We start from the raw sequence: 25,259 nt of genomic DNA, 5'->3' as shown, positions 1-25,259 counted from the left end.
GAACTCTGCATTCAGATGCTTATATCTTTCCTTTTCTCCTTTGCTTTTCGCCTCTCTTCTTTTCACAACAGTGTAATATCATAACGAGGATATCGACATTAATATAATGAACAAACTTTGATGCAAATCCACCAGTGCATCAGCACAAGGTGCTTTCTTTTGCTTTTAATAAACACACACCTCCTTTCTGTTTTCCCCACTTGACTTGTTTTTAAGACGTATATATTTTTTTATTGATTTTTGACTGTGCTGGGTTTCATTGCTGCGTGCAGGCTTTCTCCAGTTGCATCGAGCAGGGGCTGCTCTCTAGTTGCAGTGCGTGGTCTTCTCATGTGGTGGCTTCTCTTGTTGCAGAGCACTGCCTCTAGGTCATGGGGTCTTCAGTAGTTGCAGAACCTGGGCTCAGTAGTTGTGGCTCCTAGGCTCTAAAGCATAGGCTCAGTGACTGTGGTGTGGAGGGTTTAGTTGCTCCATGGCGTCTGGGATCTTCCTGGACCAGGTATCGAACCTGTGTCTCCTGCGTTTGCAGGCAGATTCTTTACTTCTGAGCCATTAGGGAAGTTCCACCCTTGACTTTTAACATTTTAGTATTGTCCTTTGTCTTACAGAAATTTTTGATTTTTTGAGGTCAAATCTGTTAATACTGATACTTTCCTTTCTCTGTTTCTTTTGCATTCTGAACTCAGAAAGTCCGTCCTTAGCCAAATACGTTTTCTTATCATTTCTTTTAATATTTGTAATTTATTTCCATATAGCCTTTTAATCCATCTGGGATTGATTTTTGAAGTTTGTATGCATGGGGAAGGATAGATTAATTTTGTGCTTTCCTAAAGGATATAGAATTTAAAAAATAATCCGGCCTTTTTAATTTATTTGAAGTGTATTACTAATATAAACTAGATTGCCACCATTCATGGATCTATTTCTAGACAATCTGTCCCTTTTCACTGATATAATTTTTTATTCCTGCTCCATTAGAATTTCTTAATGGAGGCATTTTGTTATTTGGTAAGACTACCCCTAAACTTTAAAAAAATTGCCTTACTTGTAGATGTTCATTTTTATATGAATATTTAAAATAAGCTTTTCAAGTTTTATTACAAAAAATTCTTGAGTTTTTTACTGGTAGTCCATTGCATTTATGGATTAATTGGGGGAGAACTAGCATTTTTATGTTTTGGTCCTTATTCCTGTCTACTTCTATATAGTTGAGTGGAGTTTTATAACAGCATAGTATATCATACTAATTAAGAACAGAGCTTTGGTAGTTAGATTGAGTTCAATTTATAGTTCTACCTGCTGTGTTTTTATGAGGAAGGTAGTTAACCTCACAGAGCCTCAATTTACTCATTTGTAAATGGTAATGATAGTAATGGTGTTATGTCACCGGGTTGTTGTGAAGATTAAACGATATATGATGTAAAAAGTGCTTAAATTCTTCTTTGGCACATTGTACATACCCAGCAATTGTTAGCTATTATTATTTCTTCACTTAAGTCTTGTATATTTCTTGTTAGGTTTATTTTTAGGTATTTTCTGACTCTTATTAGCATTCAGGTAAGACTTATTTTTTTCTTCATTGCTTTTTCAAATTATTTGTTAGTTTACTGATGGTGAAGCATTGACTTTTTGCCTGTTGATTTTATATCTCATCATTTACTGAACTATTTTATTCTAATACTTTTCAGTTAAATTTTATATGTAGTTTTTATTTTTAAACAATGATGGTTTTATGTCTTCATTTCTGTTGTTCATTCGCTAAGTCATGTCTCTTTGCAGCCCCATGAACTGCAGAATGCCAGGCTTCCCTGACCTTCACTATCTCCCTGAGTTTGTTCAGACTCACGTCCATTGAGTCAGTGATACCTTCCAACCAACTACTTATTATTTCTTTATTCCTTGTTTTAACTAATTAGCTAGTTAAATAGAAGTGGTAATAGCAGACATGCTTTTTTGTCTTGTTTTTGTCTTAATAGAGTTTTTTTATACTTGACTATTAGGTGTGATGATTATTCTAGTTAGTATTCCTTTGAATCAATGCCTTTTCAGTTTCAGGAAGGCAGTTATTTCTAGTTTATTGAGTTCCTTTTATTTTTTACATCAGAAAATGGGTATTAAATTTTAGTCAGTGCTTTCTGATATCTGTTGAGGTGATTTAGATTTGTTTTTCTCCTTTAATCTGTTAAAGCAATGTGTTATTATATTAGAGTTTATAATGTTGAACCATCCTTGCTTTGTTTAAATAAGCCCAACTAGCTTATGATGTATTATTCACTGTGTTAATTTTGCTAGTATTTTTTTAATGTTTCTTCGTCTCTATGTTTACATATGAGATTGCCTATAATTATGCTTTTATTATCCTTATCTTACTATTGGTGTATAGTCTATAGTAGAATGAGCTGGAAAGTTTTTCACCTCTTTCGTTATCATATAAGAAACGAATCACCAGTCTAGGTTCAATGCAGGATACAGAATGCTTGGGGTTGGTGCACTGGGATATCCCAGAGGGATGGTATGGGGAGGGAGGTGGGAGGGGGGTTCAGGAGTGGGAACTTATGTACACCCGTGGTGGATTCATGTTGATGTATGGCAAAACCAATACAGTATTGTAAAGTAAAAAATAAATAAATAAATAAAATTTTAAAAAAATGAATTTTTCATTTACCTATAGGTTGGATAGAAGTTCCCTGAAAATTTTGTGGTCCTGTTACTAGTTTTGTTACTTTTATTACTTTTCAATTGGGTTATAACTGTTAATCTATTCAAAATTTAAAATTCTTAGGGCAAATTTATTATTTATAATTTCTTATTAAAAATACTCATTTTGTTTAGATTTTCAAATTTGTTGATATGGAGTTTTATGTAAAATATTCTCTTTTTTTAATTGAAATAGAATTGTTTTACAGTGTTGTATTAGTTTCTGCTGTACAACAAGGTGAATCAGTTATGGAGTGACAGTTGCTCAGTCGAGTCCGACTCTTTGCAACCCCAGGGACTATACCAGTCCATGGAATTCTCCAGGCGAGAATACTGGAGTGGGTAGCCTTTCTCTTCTCCAGGGGTTCTTCCCAACCCAGGGCTTGAACTTGGGTCTCCTGCATTGCAGATGGATTCTTTACCAGCTGAGCCGCAAGGGAAGCAGCTATATGTATATGTGTATCTTCTGCCTCTTGAGCCTCCCTCCCAACCCCCCGACCAATCCTGCCTCGCTAAGTCATCCCAGAGCACCAAGTTGAGCTTCCTGTGCTATACAGCAGCTTCCCACATACAGCAGTGTATATATGTCAGTGTTACTCTCTCCATTCGTCCCACCCTCTCCTTCCCACCCTGTGTCCACAAGTCTGTCTCATCGTCTGTGTCTCTATTCATGCCTCACAAATAGATTCATCAATACCATTTTTCTAGATTCCATATATATGCGTAATTATATGATACTTGTTTTTCCCTTTCTGACTTACTTTACTCTGTATGACAGACTCTAGGTTCTGCCACCTCACTAGAACTGATTCAAATTTGTTCCTTTTCATGTCTGAGTAATATTGCATTGTTTGTAAGTGTAACACATCTTAATCCGTTCATTTGTTGCTGAGCATTTAGGTTGCTTCCATGTCCTGGCTATTGTAAATAGTGCTGCAATGTACATTGGGGTGTATGTGTCTTTGTGAATTATGTTTTCAAATTGTGAAGGCTGAATCGCTCCTGTAGCATTTTCCCCTTTTTGTAGGGGCTAGGATCGTATAACCATTTTCATCTGGTCTGTTGTGCATGTGATTTCCTTGTACCCATGTTTCTTTCAGTTACTTATTATCTTCTTAACATATTCAACCCTTATGATAAAATGGAAGAAAGCATGGACTCTTGTCACAGATTCATGACCAAAAAAAGGCATGTCATGGAATTGACTGCCATCAAAAGGGCCTTTCATACCCCTGGAATCCATCACAGTTCCAGATCTCAGGCAACTAGAGGAACCCATCTGACAAAGCAGTTCTGAAAGCAATGATAGAATACAGAGTCACAGAGTTGAAATTTTGTACTAAGTAATGTTTTGAAATTAGGTGACATATTGTCAGTGTATGTATCTCTAAATTGATAGTCATTGGGCAGCATTCTGTAATGTCTCCAGTTTATGTCTTAACTGAGCTGCCTGGGAACACATCAAAAGTTACAGCTTCAAATTGTTATAATGTGCTTCTTACTGTACTATGGTTATGGTAGAAGCACTTTCATTACTTTGCGAAGCTTATAACTTTCCTTTTAAATTACCTCTTTGAGTTGACATTTCTCTTAGATATAATCTACCCTAAGGTTAAATTTGGTTATCCCCTTTATAGTTCAGAACTTAAACTAGTTAAAAATCTTTATGCACTTCTGTATATTCAAGATAATTTAGGCTTTGTTAGTTTCAACTTCAAAAATCTTCAGAGATTTTTTTTAGGGACTTTGGCAGTAAATTTAGAAAAGTGTCTTGGTTATAACATATAATGTTTTCATGAGTAGAAATATGGCACCTCTGAGATATTCCAGAAGGGATCTAATTTAGTCCAGTAGCTGGATTTTAGAGTCATTTTCTGAACTGTGGAAGGATACCCACTCCAATATTCTTGCCTGGAGAACCCCATGGACAGTATGAAGAGGTAAAAAGATATGATGCTGAAAGATGAGCCCCCCAGGATGGGAGGTGTCCAGTATGCTACTGGGGAAGAGTGGAAGGTGATTACTAATCCTTCAGTAAGAATGAAGCAGCTGGGCCAAAGCAGAAATGATGCTCAGTTGTGGATGTGTCTGGTGGTGAAAGTAAAGTCCGATGCTGTAAGGAACAATATTGCATAGGAACCTGGAACGTTGGTTCCATGAATCAAGATAAATTGGAAGTGGCCAAGCAGGAGATGGCAAGATTGAACATTGGCAAATTAGGAATCAGTGAATTAAAATGGATGGGAATGGGCGAATTTAACTCAGATGACCATTATATCTACTACTGTGGGCAAGAATCCCTTAGAAGAAATGGAGTAGCCCTCATAGTCAACAAGAGAGTCTGAAATGCAGTACTTGGGTGCAGCCTCAAAAATGATAGAAAGATCTCAGTTCATTTCTAAAGCAAACCATTTAACATCATAGTAATCCAAGTCCATGCCCCAACCGCTGATGCCAAAGAAGCTGAATGGTGCTATGAAGACCTACAAGACCTTCTAGAACTAAGACCAGAAAAAGTTGTCTTTTTCATCAAAGAGAATTGGAATACAAAAGCTGAAAGTCAAGAGATACATGGAGTAACAGGCAAGTTTAGGCCCTGGAGTACAAAATGAAGCAAGGCAAAGGCTAACTGAGTTTTGGCAAGAGAGCATGCTGGTCATAGCAAACACCCTTTTCCAACAACCCAAAGAACTGATACCTTTGAATTGTGGTGTTGGAGAAGACTCTTGAGAGTCTCTTGGACTGAAAGGAGATCAGATCAAACCAGTTAATCCTAAAGGAAATCAATCCTGAATATTCATTGGAAGTACTGATGCTGAAGCTCCAATACTTTGGCCACCAGATGCAAAGAGCTGACTCATTGAAAAATATCCTGCTGCTGGAAAAGATTGAAGGAAAAAGGAGAAGGGGACAGCTGAGGGTGCAATGGGTAGATAACATCACCAACTCAATGGACATGAATTTGAGCAAACTCTGGGAGATAGTGGAGGACAGAGGCAGCTGGTGTGCTGCAGTCCATGAGATTGCAAAATGTCAGATCCTACTTAGCAACTGAAAAACAACAGAGACTCCTCTGTTGTTCATTCTAAATTAAACCAAGGACGTCCTGAATAATTTTCACTTATTTGACAAACATTTATTGATGAGGATGATAGCCTCATAGAGGATACAGCCTGATGGGGATACAGTAGGTAAACAGGCAGTGACAAGACTAAGTGGTGTGCATGCATGCTCAGTAACTTCATTTGTGTCTGACTCTTTCTGACCCGATGGACTGCAGCCCACCAGGCTCCTCTGTCCATGGAACTCTCCCACTCCAGTGGGTTGCCATGCCTCCTCCCAGGGGATCTTCTCCACCCGAGGATCAGACCCAGGTCTCCTGCATTGCAGGCAGATTCTTTACTGCTGAGTCACTGGGAAGCCCAGGTGCTCTGAAAAGGAGGCACAGAAGGAGGGAAGCACTGGAAGAGAATGAGTCACCCAACCTTGGGGAGTGAGGGAAGACAGCAAATGACATCTCCTGAAGCGTGAAGAGGAGGTAACTGAAAATGGCCAACGAATTAAAATGTGCCAAGCCTTGAGGATTATAAAGCTTGATCCCATATCTGGAGAAGTCAGTAGTCCTGAAAGGCTAGACTGAAGCTGGCGGGAGATCAGGCTAGAAAATTAAGTGGGGTCAGGGTCGTGAAGGACCTTAAGAATCATATAAAAGCATTTGAAAATGACATTGATTGGCCTATTTCATATACAGATTTCCTATTTAGCCTTCTTTTTCTATCACTGAAACATCATAATAGCATAAGAATTATTGCCATTCTGTTAGTCACAAGTGAATGGGAAGTTAATATTAAAAGGTTTGTTTACAAGATTGACCCTTGGCTGGCTCCTGGAAACTTAGCTAGTAAACAGTCCCCCATCACTGATACAGAACTTTCTCTAACAGGTAAAGGTGGCTCACTGTGTACAGACTGTGCAAATAACCTGATTTATGCTGAAGATCTACATTATTTCTGGGACCCTGGAATTTTAATACATGCTAAGCAGAGGGTGCTTATATGACCAGCCCCAGGGAAAAAAAGACAGAGACAACAAAGACAAAAAACCTTGAGTACTCACTCTCTTAACAGGCTTCCCTAGGCAGAAGCATCACACACATGTTGCTACATATTCATAGCTGCAGAGGAGTATTGTCTGTCTGACCCTTCATGAGAAGGAGAGAACATGAGAAAGCTGGCAAAGATTCTTCCAGACACCGTTATCTTTTCTGCCAGAGTTCCTGTATATCCTGATACATCTCCATGATGAATCTTAGCCTTGAGTACAGTTATATGCTAAGTCCTGTGAGACTTTCTAGTGTATTCCCCTCGTCACAGAGGAAGGGCTTGAGGATCCCCTACACACGTGCTGTGAATGTTCATTGAATATTTATTGAATGAGTAGAAAATGACCTATTAAGAGGTAGAAGGATTCGTGTCCTTATTTTATATTTGTGTGATGTTTTTTTAATCAAAACTTGTCTAACTCAGTTTGATCTCTTACCATATTTCTCAAATTCTCAAACTTGGCTCTGAATTACTTTTGACTTTTACCTTCAAATGACAGAGAAGTGTTAGCTTTGAGGAAAGTTAAAAGAATGCTTCTAGCTGTAGGGGCAATTTCAAATTAGGAGATCCAGAAAGGATTTGAATAATGGGAAAAGTACTCAGAATTTTTATAGTGTCCCAGGGTGACTTTTTTTTTTTTTTTTTTCTTTACAGGTGAGGACTTAACTTGCTTGTGCAGCTTCTGGTATACTAATAATCAACTTCATTATTGCAGTGCTATTATGCCTTCATGCACACAGCCTTTCTTGTCACGTTAAAGCTACACTCATATTTGCCATTTAAAGACCACTGCAATTAACCTTGGGTTTCCCTGGTGGTTCAGATGGTAAAGAATCTGCCTGCAATGCAGGAGACCCACATTCGATCCCTGGGTCAGGAAGATCCCCTGGAGAAGGAAATGACAATCCACTCCAGTATTCTTGCCTGGAGAATCCCATGGTCAGAGGAGCCCGGCGGGCTACAGTCCATGTGGTTGCAAAGAGTCAGATACAACTTAGTGACTAAACAACAGCCATGACTAGATACTTTTATATAATTAACATTGGGAAATTCTACTGAAGGCTTACTTTAAAAGAATTTATTTTTAAACAATTAATGGATTTATAATGAGCTTCAAATCCTGCCTGGAGGAACTTTCAACCAACCAGGAAATCCTTAGACTGCAAGCCTGTGAGCTTTGTCATCATTTTTATAAATTCCTTAGAGTTCTGTTCTTTCTCGCTGAGTAACTGCCAACATTGTGACCCACTGAGCAACAACACCCCCACCCAGACAGGCTTTATATTTCTTTTCCATCAGCTTGCCTCCCTCTGGACTGAGGTGGGATTGTAAAAATGATAGGGTTACCACTCCCTGCTTTCTGTTTGTGCCTTATGGCCTTCATAGCAGTCTTTTCTTGGACCTAGTAGATGAAAAGTGATACTTCTTCAGCATGGCTAGGCCTTTTTTGATCTTTATTTCTTGTCTGTTTGGAGAGGATTTACAGTTTGTAAGTATACTTGAATTCTGAAGGTCCCTGGAGTTGTTAGTATACGGCAACACAAAGACTTCTCAACACTATGCAGTTTTACAAGAGCAGTTTTCTTCGTAGGCTGTTTACATTGTTCCACTTCAATTTCATTGCCTTTCCATCCTTTACTTTTCTCTTTCTATTTTTCACTTCCATTGTTGGATTCCTCCCTTCAACTGTCCATTAATATTTATTGTAATCCTTATGTTAATACTTATTTCAGTTATAGAATGAAGTTTTATGTTTCTTGTTCATAATTTTCAAGGCAAATTAAACATTTTATTGTATTTCTCTCTGCACAGTAACTTCATGGAAATGTATTTCATTCATGTGGGCCTAGATTCTTTTTGTTATGCTTAAGCAAGGGAATTATTTTGTTTATTTGATGTGATTTTGTCCTTCTGGGCTGATAGTTTTAATGAAAAGTATCTTTTCTATTGCTGATGTAAGTCTGTGTGTATGTGTGTGTGTGTGCCAGTTGCTCAGTCGTGTCCGACTATGACCCCACGAACTGTAGCCCACCAAGCTCCTCTGTCCAAGGGATTCTCCAGGCAGGAGTACTGGAGTAGGTTGCCATTTCCTTCTCCACTGATGTAAGTCTGCTGCTGCTGCTGCTGCTGCTACTGCTGCTGCTGCTGAGTCACTTCAGTCGTGTCCGACTCTGTGCGACCCCATAGATGGCAGCCCACCAGGCTCCCCCATCCCTGGGATTCTCCAGGCAAGAACACTGGAATGGGTTGCCATTTCCTTCTCCAATGCATGCAAGTGAAAAGTGAAAGTGAAGTCGCTCAGTCGTGTCCGACTTTTTGCAACCCCGTGGACTTTAGCCCACTAGGCTTCTTTGTCCATGGATATTCTCTAGGCAAGAATGCTGGAGTGGGTTGCCACATCCTCCTCCAGGGGCTCATCCCAACCCAGGTCTCCTGCACTGTGGGCAGTTCTAATCTAAGTGTAGGTTATTCAGGTAAACCCTTGTATTTAGGGGTCTGTGCGTGTTATAAGATTTGCTGGTATTTGTCATGTCATTAAGTTTAGGAAAAAACTTTCTGGAGTTGCTAGTTGTAATCATTATGACTTGGTAGTCTTATTTTTTTCTTCTCACATAATGTCATTAATAGATTCAATTATTTTCTTTCCTAGTTTTCCAGAGAGGTGGTCATTCAGAGCCTATACATCTGTTCTATATTTTGATCCTTGGATGAGAATATTCATTCAGGCCAAAAGAGTTAGAACAAAATACCTATGCTATTGCCTCTACAGACCCAGGTAATTCACCTTCGTTCAGTTGTGTTCATAGAGTTTTCATTTGTAAAATACCCCCCGACCCCAGTTGTTAATTTGATTACAAAAGTTTTACAATGGCAAATAAAATTTGAACTGCATTCTGGAAGGTTTGCTGAAGAGTAATCATATGAAACAAATATTTGGCCATAAAAGCAATATGGTGTAGTGAATACTCTCAGTCAGATTGTCCCCCTCAAGTAGGAATTTGTTATTTACTGCACTGAATCCTAGGTGCTTTGATTATGATAGGTTCTATTAAAAAAATTCAGTTCTCTTACATTTTCTTTTTATATAATATATTTGAACTATTAAATCATATACATATATGTATATTTTATATATAGAAAGAATATATGTATAAATGTGCATCTAATTCATTTATATTTTAGCATAAGCTTTTTTTAAGCTTATATTTGCATATTGTATAACTTACCTTGTACAACTATGTGTGCAATCAAGACAGTCTTTTTTTAGTGTGTGATATGTGGGTGGTCATTCATTTATTTACTAAACATTTATCAAAACCTTCGGTGAGTCTGAGATTGTGCTAGAAAGATAAGATTAGCTCTAGCTTTCAGTTTACTATCTACTGGGAGGAACATTTAATGCTTGTACACTGTGTGTGTGTGTGTGTGTATATCATTATTTAGAAATAAATAAATGTCAGAACTGGATAAGAACTCAAATTTTCTTACTCTGAATTCTTTATCAGTTCAAATTCCATGCTCCTTCCCCAACAGCACACTAATTCTTTATAATAGACCCACATTTGTTATGTTGTCTTATTTTCTTGAAAAAGTAGTTGCTGTCCTGAGGCCTTGCAATCGCTCAGGTCAATACTGATATTAAAAACTGTGGATCTCTGAATTGAATGAGCTGACCACACACCAATGGATTCCTCAAAAGCTTTACTTTTGATTTCTGATTATACTGTAGGTCATATTTTGAAAAATGAAGTATATGAAGCCTGAGACTTACTCTATCAATCTGTTTGTTCCCTAATTCATATCAAAGTGATACTTCTTTTCATCAGCCTCATTCTTCTGGGAAGTACCAAGAGTCTCCTGGATCAATCAATATAGCTGATCTTTTCAAATTAAATTATTTCTCTCTCAGGGAGTTTGGGTGCAAAATGGTTTAAGCCAATGGAAAATGTGGGTTTGTCTCTCTTTTCTGGGGAAATTTTATTAAATTGAATTTTGTCTACCTAAATTACTTAAATCAAGTGATGGCTGTTTCCCATCCTAGTGTATTTTTTAAATGCACGTTTCATTGTACTATTTTTAGATATATCTTACCAGGAATAGATATAATATAAATATTTATTTTATTCCTTAAAAGATACTTAAGGAGGCTTGAACCTTTGCCATGTGTTACACGGGGCTCTGATAAACTGTTAAATCTGATATTTGGTATCTACAGTAAGGACCTATTTAATTTTCCATGGCTTTATCCCTTAGGCTTAACTTTCTCTCCATTTGCCTTATTTACTTGCATATTATTTTCCTCACAGGTTCTCTAGTGGCAAAAGTTTTATGTAAGAAATATGTGAAGTTCTATCCTTGTTATCTCACTACTTGTGGGGTCACCCTTACTTTATTTCTTCCCTGAAAGGCACTCTATCTCTAATGGCCGTATCAGAACAAATTAAAAGCTGGGAATGACCCTATGTGACCAGAATAGAAACGTTTAAAATATATTAAAATGTTTAAATACTCTGTCCACTTGACCACCCAAGCTCCAGTATACTTCTAGAAATGAACACTGGATATTATTTGTAAGAATATGTAACTATATATCAGTCATTTCTTTGTGTTTTTATTGCAAACACAAAAAAGAACATTGGATTTTAGCTGTGTGAATTGACTTATAATTACTGGAGCTTCTTTACCCCAGTGTCTCTAACAAGTTAAAAAAGGGATTGAGGGGTATTTTTAATCCCTTAATCATGTTCTGTTCAGTATGTGTATCAATAATTTGGATAAAAAGCAATTTTGAGTTCATAATTGACCCTTAACTGGGAGGAATACCTTATATCAGGCACAATATGGATATGAGTTGAAGTACAAAAGATAAATGTAATATAAATACATACAGTCCTGAATTTAGATTTTTAAAATCTATTTGTGTTAATATATTAATACTAGACTGGATACTGATTTACATGAAAAAACTAGGTATTTTCATTGACCACAAGCCTGATACAAGCTGATAGGATGATGGGGTTGCTGAAAATGTTTATGGAACTTAGTGAACAGAACAAGATGTTAATAAACTGTGTCCTGCTTACACCATGTCTGGAGGGTGATGTTCAGATGAGGATGCTTTAGAAGGGAAGGGGACTTGCTGGCTCATAGTAAGGTAACTATCGGGTAGGGGCTCATTAATGGAATTGAGCATCATGTTGTGAATGAGAGAAGAGTAAGTGAAAACTTGAAAGGCTGCCACGTGGTGGTTGGAATTCTCGAGGGCAGAACTTGAATGGCTGGGTAGAAGTAGAAGACTAGCTCAGCATGAGAGTGTTGTGCTATTTTTTTGCAGAGACACACAGATTACCTTTTCCCACTGATGTTTAAGATAAGGACACTCAGAGAAGTCGCAGAGCAGGGCACCATACAGCATGCTCGCTGTCACTCGTCTCAGTGTTTTCTCCATGGCTGGGGTGTTCTCAAGAACTGAAGCAGCAGCCCAGTGTTGCTCAGGTTACACCTGAGCTCTATTGAGCTGACTTTGCCATGTATATTTAGTATTTGCTTCATGAAGGGTGGATTTTCCACCATCAAATTCAAAGCTTCCTTATTGGACAGAGTCTAGGGACAAGACAAGAGTTTGGGAAGGTTTGATCCCTCTCATAGCTTCCTTTGATTGAAGCAGTCCCTGGACCAGTTAGCAGGTTTGATATCCAGAATACAAAATCCCGTATGTCCAGGATGGGAAGTTTAGTTTCTCCAGACACATGGCATAAGGTATAATACACCAACTCAGAGTTATGAGTGTGGCACGAAATTAATGAAGCAGTGAAAGGCACTCTCATTCAAGATGAGGACAAATTTGTCCCTAAAAGAGCCTAGATTGTAGAAAGAATTATTGTTTAGGTAAGAATTTCAGCTAGGTGATTTCTTTACATTTTTCAATGTAAAGATTTTAGAAGTCTTGGGATCTTACATACTGTTTATCTATATAATACAGACAGGCTAATACATGGCTGTATTATTTGATCTTCAGCAACAGACATTACTGATTTCCTTTGGCTTTAGATTCTTTAGGTTTAGTAGAGAAATAACTCTCAGATTTATGCAGGCGTTAAATCTCTGCACATTAGGACTAAGGAAGGACACTTTTGAAAGCTCTTTAAGGGAGATAGAGCCAAAGTATCTGTTTGAAGATCTCCATTCCTCATTATCACTGCTTTGCTGTGGATTCGTAGCAATGAAAGGAGCCCAAATGGTATGGAGTTGGAGTCCCCCATTTTCATAGGAGCAGCATGATCCTTTTAAAGATATTCAGGGACATTGAGTTTATGGTCTGCTGTTGAATATGCTGCAATGCTGTGCTTCTGGGACAGTCTTCATTTTTTAGGGATATTCCACAGCTGCTCACCTCCTACCCACTGGGACAGACTAACCATGTTTTGAAAGTGTCTCTTTTGTAAACTGCGCATCTTATGTATTCCTTCATGAGTTTGTATTATCTTAAATCATTTAATCTTTCAATACCTGTAAGCAGTTGAAAGCAAAATGTGGATCAGTGACACTTTGAGTTTTGGTTTTGCCTTTCGCTAGGTGTGGACCTTCAGCAATTGCTCACACTTGACACTTCTCCACTATGTATTGAAAATTCCCCTCTCCCTCAGGATGGTTGAAAGGATTAAAATAAAAATATGTTTATTTTAAACATAATGCTCAGCATAGTTCCCACACATTTGTGAATAGACAGAGATTCATGGACTGAGGGGTTTTGGATGACTATTTTAGATAGAAAATTAGAGAAGTTACTTTTTAAAGTAAAGAGCTTTTGAGCCGACAGCTGGACAAACTGAGAAAGTGAATGTATCTAACCCTGTATAAGCAAATCACCTGCAGATTGAGTGACTTAATAATAAAGTAGCCATCTGTTATTGCTCAATGTCTGTGGGTCAGTAATTTGATAGTGGTTTTGTAGGGTAGCTTTGTTTTGGGATCTCCCATGAGGTTGACAAGAGATTTTGGCCAGGATTGCTATGGAGCTTGATGGGAAGTAGAAAGCACACTTCCAAACTGGCTGACTCCCATGGCTGGCTGGCACTTTGGTTCCTCTTTACCTCGACCACTACACAGGACTGCCTGAGTATTTGTGCAGGGATTGGTTTTCACTGGAGTGTGCAATTCAAGAGAACAGAGTAGAAACTGCAGTCTTTTTGATGCTAGACTCGAGAGTCACCTACCATCACTTCTTCCATATTTTGGTCACACAGATTCAGTGTGGGAGAGGACTGCATAAAGGCATGAACACCAGGAAGTAAGACCCATTAGAGGACATCTTGGAGGGTGGATTCTACTGTGAATTGTATAAGAATTTTATGGGATGATGTTTCCAGGAAGAGAAGAACAGCTCGTAGAGGCAGGGGGGAAAGGATGGTAGAGCTAGAGCATGGTCATTGAAAAGCGGTGAGGAAGATGCCACAGGTTCTGCAGGGCTTGACCAAAACGGTAATAAGAGGAATTTGTATTGAGAATGTGAAGTCTTTTAAGAAGAATTACATTACTTAATTTATTGTTTTAGAGGATTACTGTGGCCACTTAGTGGAGAATTGATTTTATGGGGCAAGAAGGGAGGAAGGGAAATGAGTAGAATACCATTACTGTATTCTAGGTGAGAAATTACAGTGGCTTGAGCCGAGGTGGTAAGGGTAGAAGTAATGAAACATGTTTAGATTATATGTGTTTAGATTATCTTTAGATTGTAAAGATAAGAGTCTACAAGACCTCCTGACGGATTGGATGTGACACGCAGACAAGGAGCCATGAAAGCCTTCTAATGATACGGGAGGTGCGCGTGTGGGGGTCAGGGAGAATGGTGATGGGTTTCTTTCCACTTGTACTGGACATACTAAGTTGGAAAAGTCTATCTGACACCCAGGTCTCACTGTCAACATCATACGAGCCAGAAAATTCTTGATCACTCCTCATTAGATGTTTTGATAAATAATGTAGGACTATAACTATTTTATAGTGTGACTAACCAGGCAAACTTGTACTTAAAAAGAAAATAATTACGGTTTTGAGTACTATAATGTCACAGTTCATAACTGTGGGCTGATTTTTTCTGCATAATTAGAAGTTTAAAACTTTAATTTTCTTGTAGTCTGTTTTTTCAACTTAAAATTTAAAAAATACTTTGTTTTATATTAGCCAACATGTTTTGGACCAATTTTGTAAGTATGAGCATTAAAAACCAATGAAAATATAAATTTTTGCAGGTGATTCTGATTAAAACAGTCACTCAAAGTGCTGTATTATGCTACAGTCTATAGTTTTGCCACATAAAGTCTTAAAAATTACTAAATGTTTTTTCATATTTTGATTTCTCTTTAGAGGTTTATTTCTCTCTAGGGGATATAGTTCCATTTTGCTCCTAAAATAGTAAAATTTATTAATTAAAACTCAAACAGGGGCTTCCCTGGGGTAAGAATTCACCTGTCAATGCAGGGGACACGTGTTCGATTCCTGATCAGGGAAGATCACGCAGGCTGCGGGCCGACTAGGCCCATGTGTCACTACTGAGCCCACACACCACTTGCCCCACCTAGAGAAAGCCCGTGCATAGCAACAAAGACCCATCACAGCAAAAAATTAAATTAAAAAAAAACTCAAACAGTACAGAGTTAGATACTGGAGGAGACCAAATAACCAAAAGCCCCCTTTTCCACTTGTCACTCATTCTGTGCTCTAGTGATCTGTAATCTCCCCAAAGGAGAATCTCTGCCTGGAGTTTAATAAATACCCTCCCAGGTCGTCTTCTGCACATTTACATACACATAAACCACACACACAATTTTTAAACATAAAATTATACAACTTTTTTTTTTAATTTACAAAAGTTCTCTCGAAATCTTTCTTTGGCACTGTTAGGTACCCTGTATAGTACCCGTGGTTTAACTACTTGCTGATGTATAGTTAGGTTTCATGGTTTTCATTGTGTGTGTTTGTTAGTTGCTCAGTTGTGTCTGACTCTTTGTGACCCCATGGACTCTAGCTTGTCAGGCTCCTCTGTGCTTGGGATTCTCCAGGCAAGATTACTGGAGTGGATTGCCATTCTCTTCTCCAGGGAATCTTCCCAATCCATGGATCGAACCTGGATCTCATGTACTGCAGGCAGATTCTTTACCATCTAAGCCACCAGACAGTAAAGCAGCATTTTCATTGTTACAGTGCTAAACTGGATATGCTTGGGTATCATTTGCCATATGCATATTTATGCTCAAATATGATTGTTTCTGTAGAATGGATTACAGAAGTAAGTTATGAGTCAGAAGATAGACACACTGTTAATTTTGAGGGGTCCTGTTAATTTACCCTCCAAGAAGTAGAGACCAATTTGTTTTTACACCAATAGTTGTGTAAGAGAGCTTTTGTGTGGTTGCAAATCCATATGTGTTATTAATAGTATTTTCTTATTTTTGCCATTCTAAAGAACAAAACTTTTATTATTTATTTTGTATTGTGTTAGTTTTCATTTTCCCTCAATACTTTTCATTGACCTTGTGTTTTTAAGCTCTTTTAGAAAGAAAATATTCAATAAATTGATGTATATAAAAAGTGGACATAAGCAAAACATTTGAATGCAGTTTCATTGGTGGAAGAAAGTAGGGATGGAGAAGGTGAAATGTGTGAGGAAGAATGGAGACATAAAATGAGGCAGAATGGGCAGAGAAAGAAGGCAGAAACAAAGTGAAAACAGAGACCACAACCTCCAGTGTGGGCAGAGATCAAGTATATTCAGAGTTTGGGAGATGGTGTTGAAACCATTCTAACCTTGCAGGGAATGTTGCCAGAACTGAGGAGTAGAGCTGGATGGATTCGGTTCTTTTTCCTCCAGTATTACTCTGATTCTCAGGAGCGTTTTTATCTTCAAGAGACCACGAGTAGGAAAAAATAATGTGTGAGGCTGATGGGGGCTTCTGATTATGGATGGGGATTTGAACAAAGATTCATTCTTTTATGAGAACAGGCAGATTTGCTGCCAGATTTACAAAATCACATATATTCCGTAGCTTTCTTTAACTGTTGTGAGCAGTGTGTGTGTGTGATGTTGGTCCCTGAGTCGTGTCCGACTCTTTGTGACCCCACGCACTGCAGCCTGCCAGGCTTCTCTGTCCATGGAATAATAAAATTTAAACTGTCATCTGAGATGTACACATTATCTGACAGGTTATCTCAATGACCCACGCCCATGAAGAGAGAGCATTTTTTTGTTTTTGTTGTTTAAAATTAAGCACTAATGCACAGTTGGCACCTTTTATGCCACCTATATTTTCTTGTCTGTAAAAATGTAGTCTCTAAAAATGCTTGAGTAGTGTAATTCACATCATCTTTGAAGGATTACCTCATTGTTCAGTTTCTCCTTAATTTCATTTTTATTTTTTAAATAAAGATTTGATTTAAATGATTCAAATAAAAATAATTATGTGATTAATACATGATTTTGTTTTAGAAAGCAAATGATAATTTCAGTATATAGTGGTCAATGATTTCCTACTTTAAAACTTAGATTTTGTTGTTCTGTAAATGTAACAGAGACTGATTTGAAATACACCTAGGTTATGATTTAAATGAACAATGTTTATTGTAAAAGAAAATCACGGGAACAAATTGAGAACTGTTTTACCTTAGATTTTTATGAGCGTTCCTTTCTTGTACTAACTGTGTAAATCTTCTTGGAAAATGATCATTGAAGTCAGAGGTAAAGATACATAGTTATTATAACTTGAATTGTTCATTAAACCATTGCAGTAGATGAATTTAGGATGTCATTTAGTGAGGTTTTTTGTTTTTATTAATTTTTTTAGCATTAAGCCTTTTTGTAGGTAATTAGGCACACTTCCACAAGTTTTTCAGATTTTTAAAAGAAAAGAACTGATTCAACTACTCATTTTATTTCATATTCCCAATGTTTATTACCTCTAAAATGCATACTATTTCCTCTATACCATATATCTAATAGACACAACTTATAAGGTGTTTATTAGGTAAAATACATTCTATTAAGTCAGTTTACTGTGAAGCAGCATTATTCTAAGTTCTTTAGCTATGCTGATATCTTTAATTCTCTTAACAGTCCTGTGAGACAGAAATCACTGTTTTTATCTCAATTTACAGATAAGGAAATGGAACCACAGAAAATGAAGTCATTTGCCCAGTCTTTTGTAATTTGTACTCCTAGAAAGGGACAAACAAAGGCTTTTAACCCAGATAGAAGGGGCTCCAAGTAGCCCAAATCTTGATTAATCATGATGATGTTCTGTCCAGAGTATATCTGTACAGCCTCTGTTGAGATAATAGAAGAGTCTTAAACAGACTCCAGCTAACAGCCATGTATATTATGTGTGGCCTGTTTGTATTGTGAAGAATTTGCACTACTGTTTACATTGTTTAAAAGCCAGAGCATAGAAAAGCAATTCTAGATCAAGCTCTGATTCAAAAACCATTGATATTAGCCTAGAGTCTAGGGATTGGTCAACTTTTTCTATAAAGGGCCTGAGAGTAGGTATCTGGACATATTCAGTCTCTTTTTCATATTTTAATTTTTTCCTTTTTAAAAAATCTTTTAAAATGGAAAAAAAGATTCTTAGATCTTAGGCTATAATAGAAACAAGCTGCTGGCTTAATTTGGCCCAGGAGCAGTATTTTGCCTATCCCTGGCATAGACTCATTGGGCATATATATATTAATAGATTTAGACTCTCTCCTCTGCATGAACAAATTTCCCTTTTTACATGTCTTAAAATGTTTTGGCTTCAAAAGATGTTCTAGAATTCTCCATCCACCTCTCACTGTCTTTCTAAACCTTGCCTTATCAGAGAATTGTAAGCTTCCAAGTCTACATAGATATGAGAGGCAAAAGTTATAGAATGAAGTATACAGAGCTTTGAGTATTCTCAGACCAAATATTGATCTGGAGTTTTTCTCTCTATGATGACTTAAACCAGCATTTAAAATCCTTATTCCAGGAATCCTCTATTAGAGAAAAACATAGTTTCAACTGCTTTCAGAGAACCTCTGATTCTGCAGAGCCTTTCTCATCTCTATTTTGCTCACTTTGAGTGAGGAAAAATATATATATATACATTTCTTTCTCTGTGATTGTTCTAGAGTATCTTTGCTTTCATTAAAACCCTGAATCTTGAAAACAGGCTTCTTGAGCAATAAATTAGAAAAATGTTTTAGTAGTTTAAAATGATACATTAATGTGTGTTTTTGAGCATTTCAGTTAGAGATAATTGTTTACAGAGAGAGAGAAGCAATTTACCTAGTATCAATGATGCTCTGGGTAAGAAGGACGGGTATATTAACCAGAAACTTTGATAATGAATCAGTTCAATAGAAAATTTTCTTTTTAAGAAAATTATCACAGTTTACATGTTTAAGTGAATATTTGTGGGGGCAGAGATTTTCCTGTCTCTCTCCTGAAGTTTCCCTACAGAAACAAAATTGCTTAGTATTACAAAGCAAGGAATTTTTCTTAGTTATAAACTTTGCTGATTTAACAGCTGAATGTAACTTACCTGATGAATTTTTCTGAATAATAATGTATCTCTGGAGTATATAGTCTTAGAGAATATTTTTGCATTGTGAACTTTAAAATGATAATCTGTCTTGATTATGTTCTTTTCCTATTTTATTTCAGAAAGTATATGTATGTCACATCTTCTTTTAAAGGAGCATTTAAATGTGAAGTTAAAAAGGCAGAAGAAGCAGTAAAGAGAGGTATGTAATTGCTTGTGGCCTGTATCATTATTGTTATATGGCCTACATCATTATTGTCCATTTAATCAGCAAACATTCATTGAAAATTATCCTGAGACATATGCTGCATTGTGTGGATCACAACAAACTGGAAAATTCATAAAGAGATGGGAAAACCAGACCACCTGACCAGCCTCCTGAGAAATCTGTATGCAGGTCAGGAAGCAACAGTTAGAACTGGACATGGAACAACAGACTGGTTCCAAATCTGGAAAGGAGTACATCAAGGCTATATATTGTCACCCTACTTATTTAACTTATATGTAGAGTATATCATGAGAAATGCTGGGCTGGATGAAGCACAAGCTGGAATCAAGATTGCCAGGAGAAAGATCAATAACCTCAGATATGCAGATGACACCACCCTTATGGCAGAAAGCTAAGAAGAGCTGAAGAGCCTCTTAATGAAAGTGAAAGAGGACAGTGAAAAAGTTAGCTTAAAACTCAACATTCAGAAAACTAAGATCATGGCATCTGGTCCCATCACTTCATGGCAAATAGATGGGGAAACAGTGGAAACAGTTCAGTTCTGTTCAGTCGCTCAGTTGTGTCCGACTCTTTGCAACCCCATGAACCGCAGCATGCCAGGCCTCCCTGTCCGTCACCAACTCCAGGAGTCCACCCAAACACGTCCATCAAGTCAGTGATGCCATCCAACCATCTCATCCTCTGTCGTCCGCTTCTCCTCATGCCCTCAGTGTTTCCCAGCATCAGGGTCTTTTCAAATGAGTCAGCACTTTGCATCAGGTGGCCAAAGTATTGGAGTTTCAGCTTCAACATCAGTCCTTCCAATGAACACCCAAGACTGATCTCCTTTAGAATGGACTGGTTGGATCTCCTTGCCATCCAAGGGACTCTCAAGAGCCTTCTCCAACACCACAGTTCAAAAGCATCAATTCTTCAGTCCTCAGCTTTCTTCACAGTCCAGCTCTCACATCCATACATGACCACTGGAAAAACAGTAGCTAACTTTATTTTGGGGAGCTCCAAAATCACTGCAGGTAGTGACTACAGCCATGAAATTAAAAGACATTTGCTCCTTGGAAGAAAAGTTATGACCAACCTAGATAGCATATTAAAAAGCAGGGACTTGACTTTGCCAACAAAGGTCTGTCTGGTCAAAGCTATGGTTTTTCTGGTAGTCATAGATGAATGTGAGTTGGACTATAAAGAAAGCTGAGCGCCAAAAAATTGATGCTTTTGAACTGTGGTGTTGGAGAAGACTCTTGAGAGTCCCTTGGACTGCAAGGAGATCTAACCAGTCCATCCTAAAGGAAATCAGTCCTGAATATTCACTGGAGGGCCTGATGCTGAAGCTGAAACTCCAGTACTTTGGCCACCTGATGTGAAGAACTGACTGATTGGAAAAAAACCTTGATGCTGGGAAAGACTGAAGGTGGGAGGAGAAGGGGACGACAGAGGATAAGATGGTTGGATGGTATCATGGACTCAATGGAGATGAGTTTGAGTAAGTTCCAGGAGTTGGTGATGGATGGGGAGGCCTAGCATGTGCAGTCCATGGGGTGGCAAAGAGTCAGATACAGCTGAGCAACTGAACTGAGCTGAACACTGCTCTCACCATTGCAGGAATAACCACAATTAGTCAAATGTAATTGCTCCCTCTCAGGAACTTTATAACACATTTTCCATCTTTGGTTTTATCTAAATATGTTATTTATTATTACAAAAATAATTAAATTCTAAGGACACACTTGAAGCTAGACTGATGTATATCAGAAACCCCAGGGACTTCCCTGATGGTCCAGCGGTTAAGACTCCTTGTTGCCACTGCAGGGAGCTTGGGTTAGATCCCCAGTCAGGGAACTGGATCCCGCATGCCACAACCAGGAGTTCACATGTCATAGCTAAAGATCCTACATGCCACAACCACCCAGCACAGCCAAAAAAAAAAAAAAAGAAACCCCCATTGTTCCGTTGCAGAGTTAGATAATTTTAGAGACTGACGTTACATCCACTTTAAGACAGAATGCTATACACGATCAGTCCTCCCACAAAAGGACAAAGTCATCCTTCCCCAGTGATCCAGGAGTGAGGAGTAGCTCTGAATCCATATTTTATGGATTTTAGAGCGTTTCAGTCAACCAAACATTCAGTCATGACTTTTGAATTTGTATGTATATGTATAGGTGGCTCAGACATAGACAGCCCACCTGCAATGCAGGAGATGGTGGCAGGAGCTGTAGGTTTGATTTCTAGATCAGGAGGAGGAAATGGCAACCCACTCTAGTATTCGGGAAATCTCATGGACAGAGAGAGCCTGGTGGGCTATAGTCCGTGGGGTTGCAAAGAGTCTGACATGAGTTGGCAACTAAATGACAAATGTATGCTCTGTAAGTTGTCATGCCTTAGAGGAAACACTGTATAGCTACCTAATCATGGAATGTGGGAAAACTGTAGAATATAGAATTTTCTGAAATTATTATCTGTAAGCCATTCTTACCGGTCATGTATGTATTATGTATATGTAATATTCATTTAAAGATGTTTGAAATAATTTTTTTATTAAATTATCTTGCTTCTGTTTCTAGCTGAACTCATCCTGAAAGAAGCACAGATCAAAGTAAACTACTCTGACAGAACTTCTTTGTCTTCCTCTGCCAAGGTATGACATACAGTCTTCTTAAAGGGCGAACAGGGTCATTTGCTTTTTCCTGTACATTGTTGTCTCTTATCACTTACTTCCTAAACAAGCTGAGGAGATTAAGTTCGTTTTAACACAAGGGAAACAGATGAGTGCAGAGAAAGGGGAGGAAACTCAGCAAGTTGGGGAAAGGCTGAGATTGAGAGCAAAGATGAACTAAACATGGGGTGAATTGGGAACAGTGGGGAAGGGCATCACAACTCATTTCTTTAAAATGAAGGGAAAAGTATAAAGAAAGGGAGAAAATAATGAAAAGCTAAAAGGAAAAACTAGCCCATCGAGTCTCCCTGAAAATATCTCTTCAAATTATAGCTCCCTATGGACCTAAATAAATGGGGAGAGCAGAGAGAACACTAATAAGCAATCCTTCTTTCTATTGCCAGGAGCTATATACTGTAATTATGAATATTAATAACAATGCTTCCAGCTTGCAAAGCTCTTTTCTTATGAGTTATTCCACACAGTTCATAAGCATTCTCTGTAATCCTTGCAATATGCCCATGAGTAAGATAGGTTGTAAAGAACTATTCTTATTAATTACAATATATAGCAACTAAGAGAAAAAGAATGTTGCTGCAGGACATGTAAGTTTGCTAACTTTTACCAAAAATACAGTACCAGACTTTCTACTGTAGTGCATATTTATCATTTGGCATATTTCTTTGCTTGCATGGGGTAAGGAGGTGTTTGGAGAAAAGAAATGCTTTACGTCACCCTTCCTTCTTCCTGTTCTGCAGTCTCAGTGTAGGAATTCTTTCTGTAATTTGCTCTTAAACTTTCAAGGACCAAGGCTGTGAGGAAGAGCTCTCATATCTCATATCTCATGAATATGGGATGAAGTCAGAGAGTAGCACATGGTAGTTCCCCAAAGTGCTCCATGGTTTCCCCAAAACTCTTTTACCTATTTCTTTTCACTTTTTTTTAAGGTAAATATAGACCTATCTTATTGTTACAGATTTTTAAAAGAAAGTTTAAGCTTTATTTTGTCTCTAAAAAAAATCAATTTCCTTAGTTTTATGTGTTTGCAAGACAAAAGAAACAGACGCTTTCTAATGGGTCAGGACCTCGCTTGCTCCCTGCCTGAGCCCATTACCTTTCACCACCTCTCTGCTCTGTGCTCTAAGTCCATTGACAGGAAAGGTGGGGACGTCTTTGAGCAACTTGCTTTGTTGCTCTGATGTGCGCTGACTTCTTAACTCAGAGAAGAGAGCTAAGCAGAATGACCTCAGCTTTTGACATCTTAAATTCGTCTAGGCAGTTGAGTGGTTGAATTTGAAGTGAAATACTTGCCAAGCATTTACCATTTTCTTTTACAAGTCGGTGAAAATAAGTTCACTCTGTGGTCTACCCATCAAATGAGATGCACATCTTTCACATCAGGTGGATGGAGCAGGTTAAAAGTTTGTTCTTATTTGTGAAATAGTGATGATGCATTATTTCTTTTCTGCCTGACTGGAGGGAAGATACTAGAGATAGTGTTATGAATGAGCTGATATATCAAGTTAGAAGAAAAGAAAAACAGGCAGGCACTGGTATGGAGGCATTCTGAAAGGGAGAAAATCCAAGGATGGGATATCCTTAAGGCGAAAGTTAGGGGAGTATTAGTGAAGACTGTGTAGAACTTGACACAGAGGAGACATTTTCTTTTGGCCTTTGATAAAATGTAGTCACAGTTTCTTTTTTCCTGAAAAGGGCCTTAGTGATGGATCACATGATGAAGCATTGTCCATTCTCACAGACAAAGGCCAGGTACACTGAATGACTTTCCCAAGCTTTCACGTTGTTTGTGTGAAAGCTGCTGTGATTTTAAAGGGAGCAGTGGCTATTTTTCTAAAGACAGAGAGGACGTTGGAATATGCGCAAAAAGAGAACTGTGGGCTTGGATTTGGTTGGTCTTCTTAGCTATTGGAACTTCATATCTATCAAGTGTTTATTGAGTATTTGCTGTGGTAGAATTGCATTAGGCAGTGTGACCTATCACTGTTACCCTTGTGAAACCCCTGGATAATAGGATAATAAATATCAACTCAGCTCTCATTAATTTAGTGGCATTATGTTTTCTCCTAACCAAATGTACTTTTCTAGGATGTATTACAGAAAGCTCTGGAAGATGTTAAAGCAAAGCAGAAGATTCTTCAAGAGAAGCAGAGGTAAGACAGGAGATATTGTTTGTTGGAACCCTCTGCACTTTGTTAAAACAAACTCTGATTTCACTGTAGACAGATTTGGTGATTATTATGACAGTTTCTCTTCCTTAGCCTGTGACATTTTATGCTAGTCATCATTTTATGATGAAGAAGTGAACTGCTCAAGGGGTTACCTGGCAGCTTCACTTTCTCTATGTCCTCTGGTATTTGAACTCTGAATGGTTAGTCCCAGTTTCTTCTCTCTTCCAGTACTGCTTTCAATTTAAGATGGACGATATTTCAGGTCAAAGTGTCACTTATATACAATTAAAATAAAAATAGCAAGCCTGTATTACAAAACCATTGTTTACATTGGTAAGGTTGACTTGCTGTCCAGCTCGAGTGTTAAACAAATTAAACTGAAAATAATAGCTGTTGTCCAAGTTAAGCCAGACTTTGAAAACTGTGGTAACTTTTAGAAACAAATTTTTAGGGAAGTGTTACTGGTTTTCAGCATGTTTTGGTATGTGTGAATTGTGATGTGCTATATGACCATGTGTGTGTGAGTTGCTCAGTCAAGTCCAACCTTTTGCAACTCTGTGGACTGTAGCCCATCAGGCTCCTCTATCCATGGAATTCTCTAGGCAAGAATACTGGAGTGGGTTGACATTCCCTTCTCCAGGGGACCTTCCTAACCCAGGGATTGAACCTGGGTCTCCTGCATTGCAGACAGATTCTTTACTGTCTGAGCCACCAGGGAAGCCCACTATATAGCCATAACTTTCCTCACAACTTAAATTTGAACTGCTAATTATGCATGTATCAAAATAAATAACAAACAATTGCCACAGGATTCTTTACTGAAAAGCAAAG

General features: G+C 37.9%; 1 protein-coding gene across 1 annotated transcript in view; it reads left to right on the top strand.

Annotated features, from left to right (window-relative positions):
• The window catches only part of MORC1 (MORC family CW-type zinc finger 1), a 164,226-nt gene that overhangs the window by 33,383 nt on the left and 105,584 nt on the right, over positions 1-25,259 (top strand). Inside the window, exons 8-11 of the mRNA XM_068968384.1 lie at positions 9,451-9,576; positions 19,480-19,559; positions 22,148-22,221; positions 24,346-24,410. Of these exons, the coding sequence (XP_068824485.1) occupies positions 9,451-9,576; positions 19,480-19,559; positions 22,148-22,221; positions 24,346-24,410 (345 nt within the window). The remainder of the gene's footprint in view (positions 1-9,450; positions 9,577-19,479; positions 19,560-22,147; positions 22,222-24,345; positions 24,411-25,259) is intronic.

This window comes from Capricornis sumatraensis, chromosome 1, assembly GCF_032405125.1.
Source record: "Capricornis sumatraensis isolate serow.1 chromosome 1, serow.2, whole genome shotgun sequence".
NCBI classification, from domain to species: domain Eukaryota; kingdom Metazoa; phylum Chordata; class Mammalia; order Artiodactyla; family Bovidae; genus Capricornis; species Capricornis sumatraensis.
This window is presented reverse-complemented; position numbering and strand designations above follow the sequence as displayed.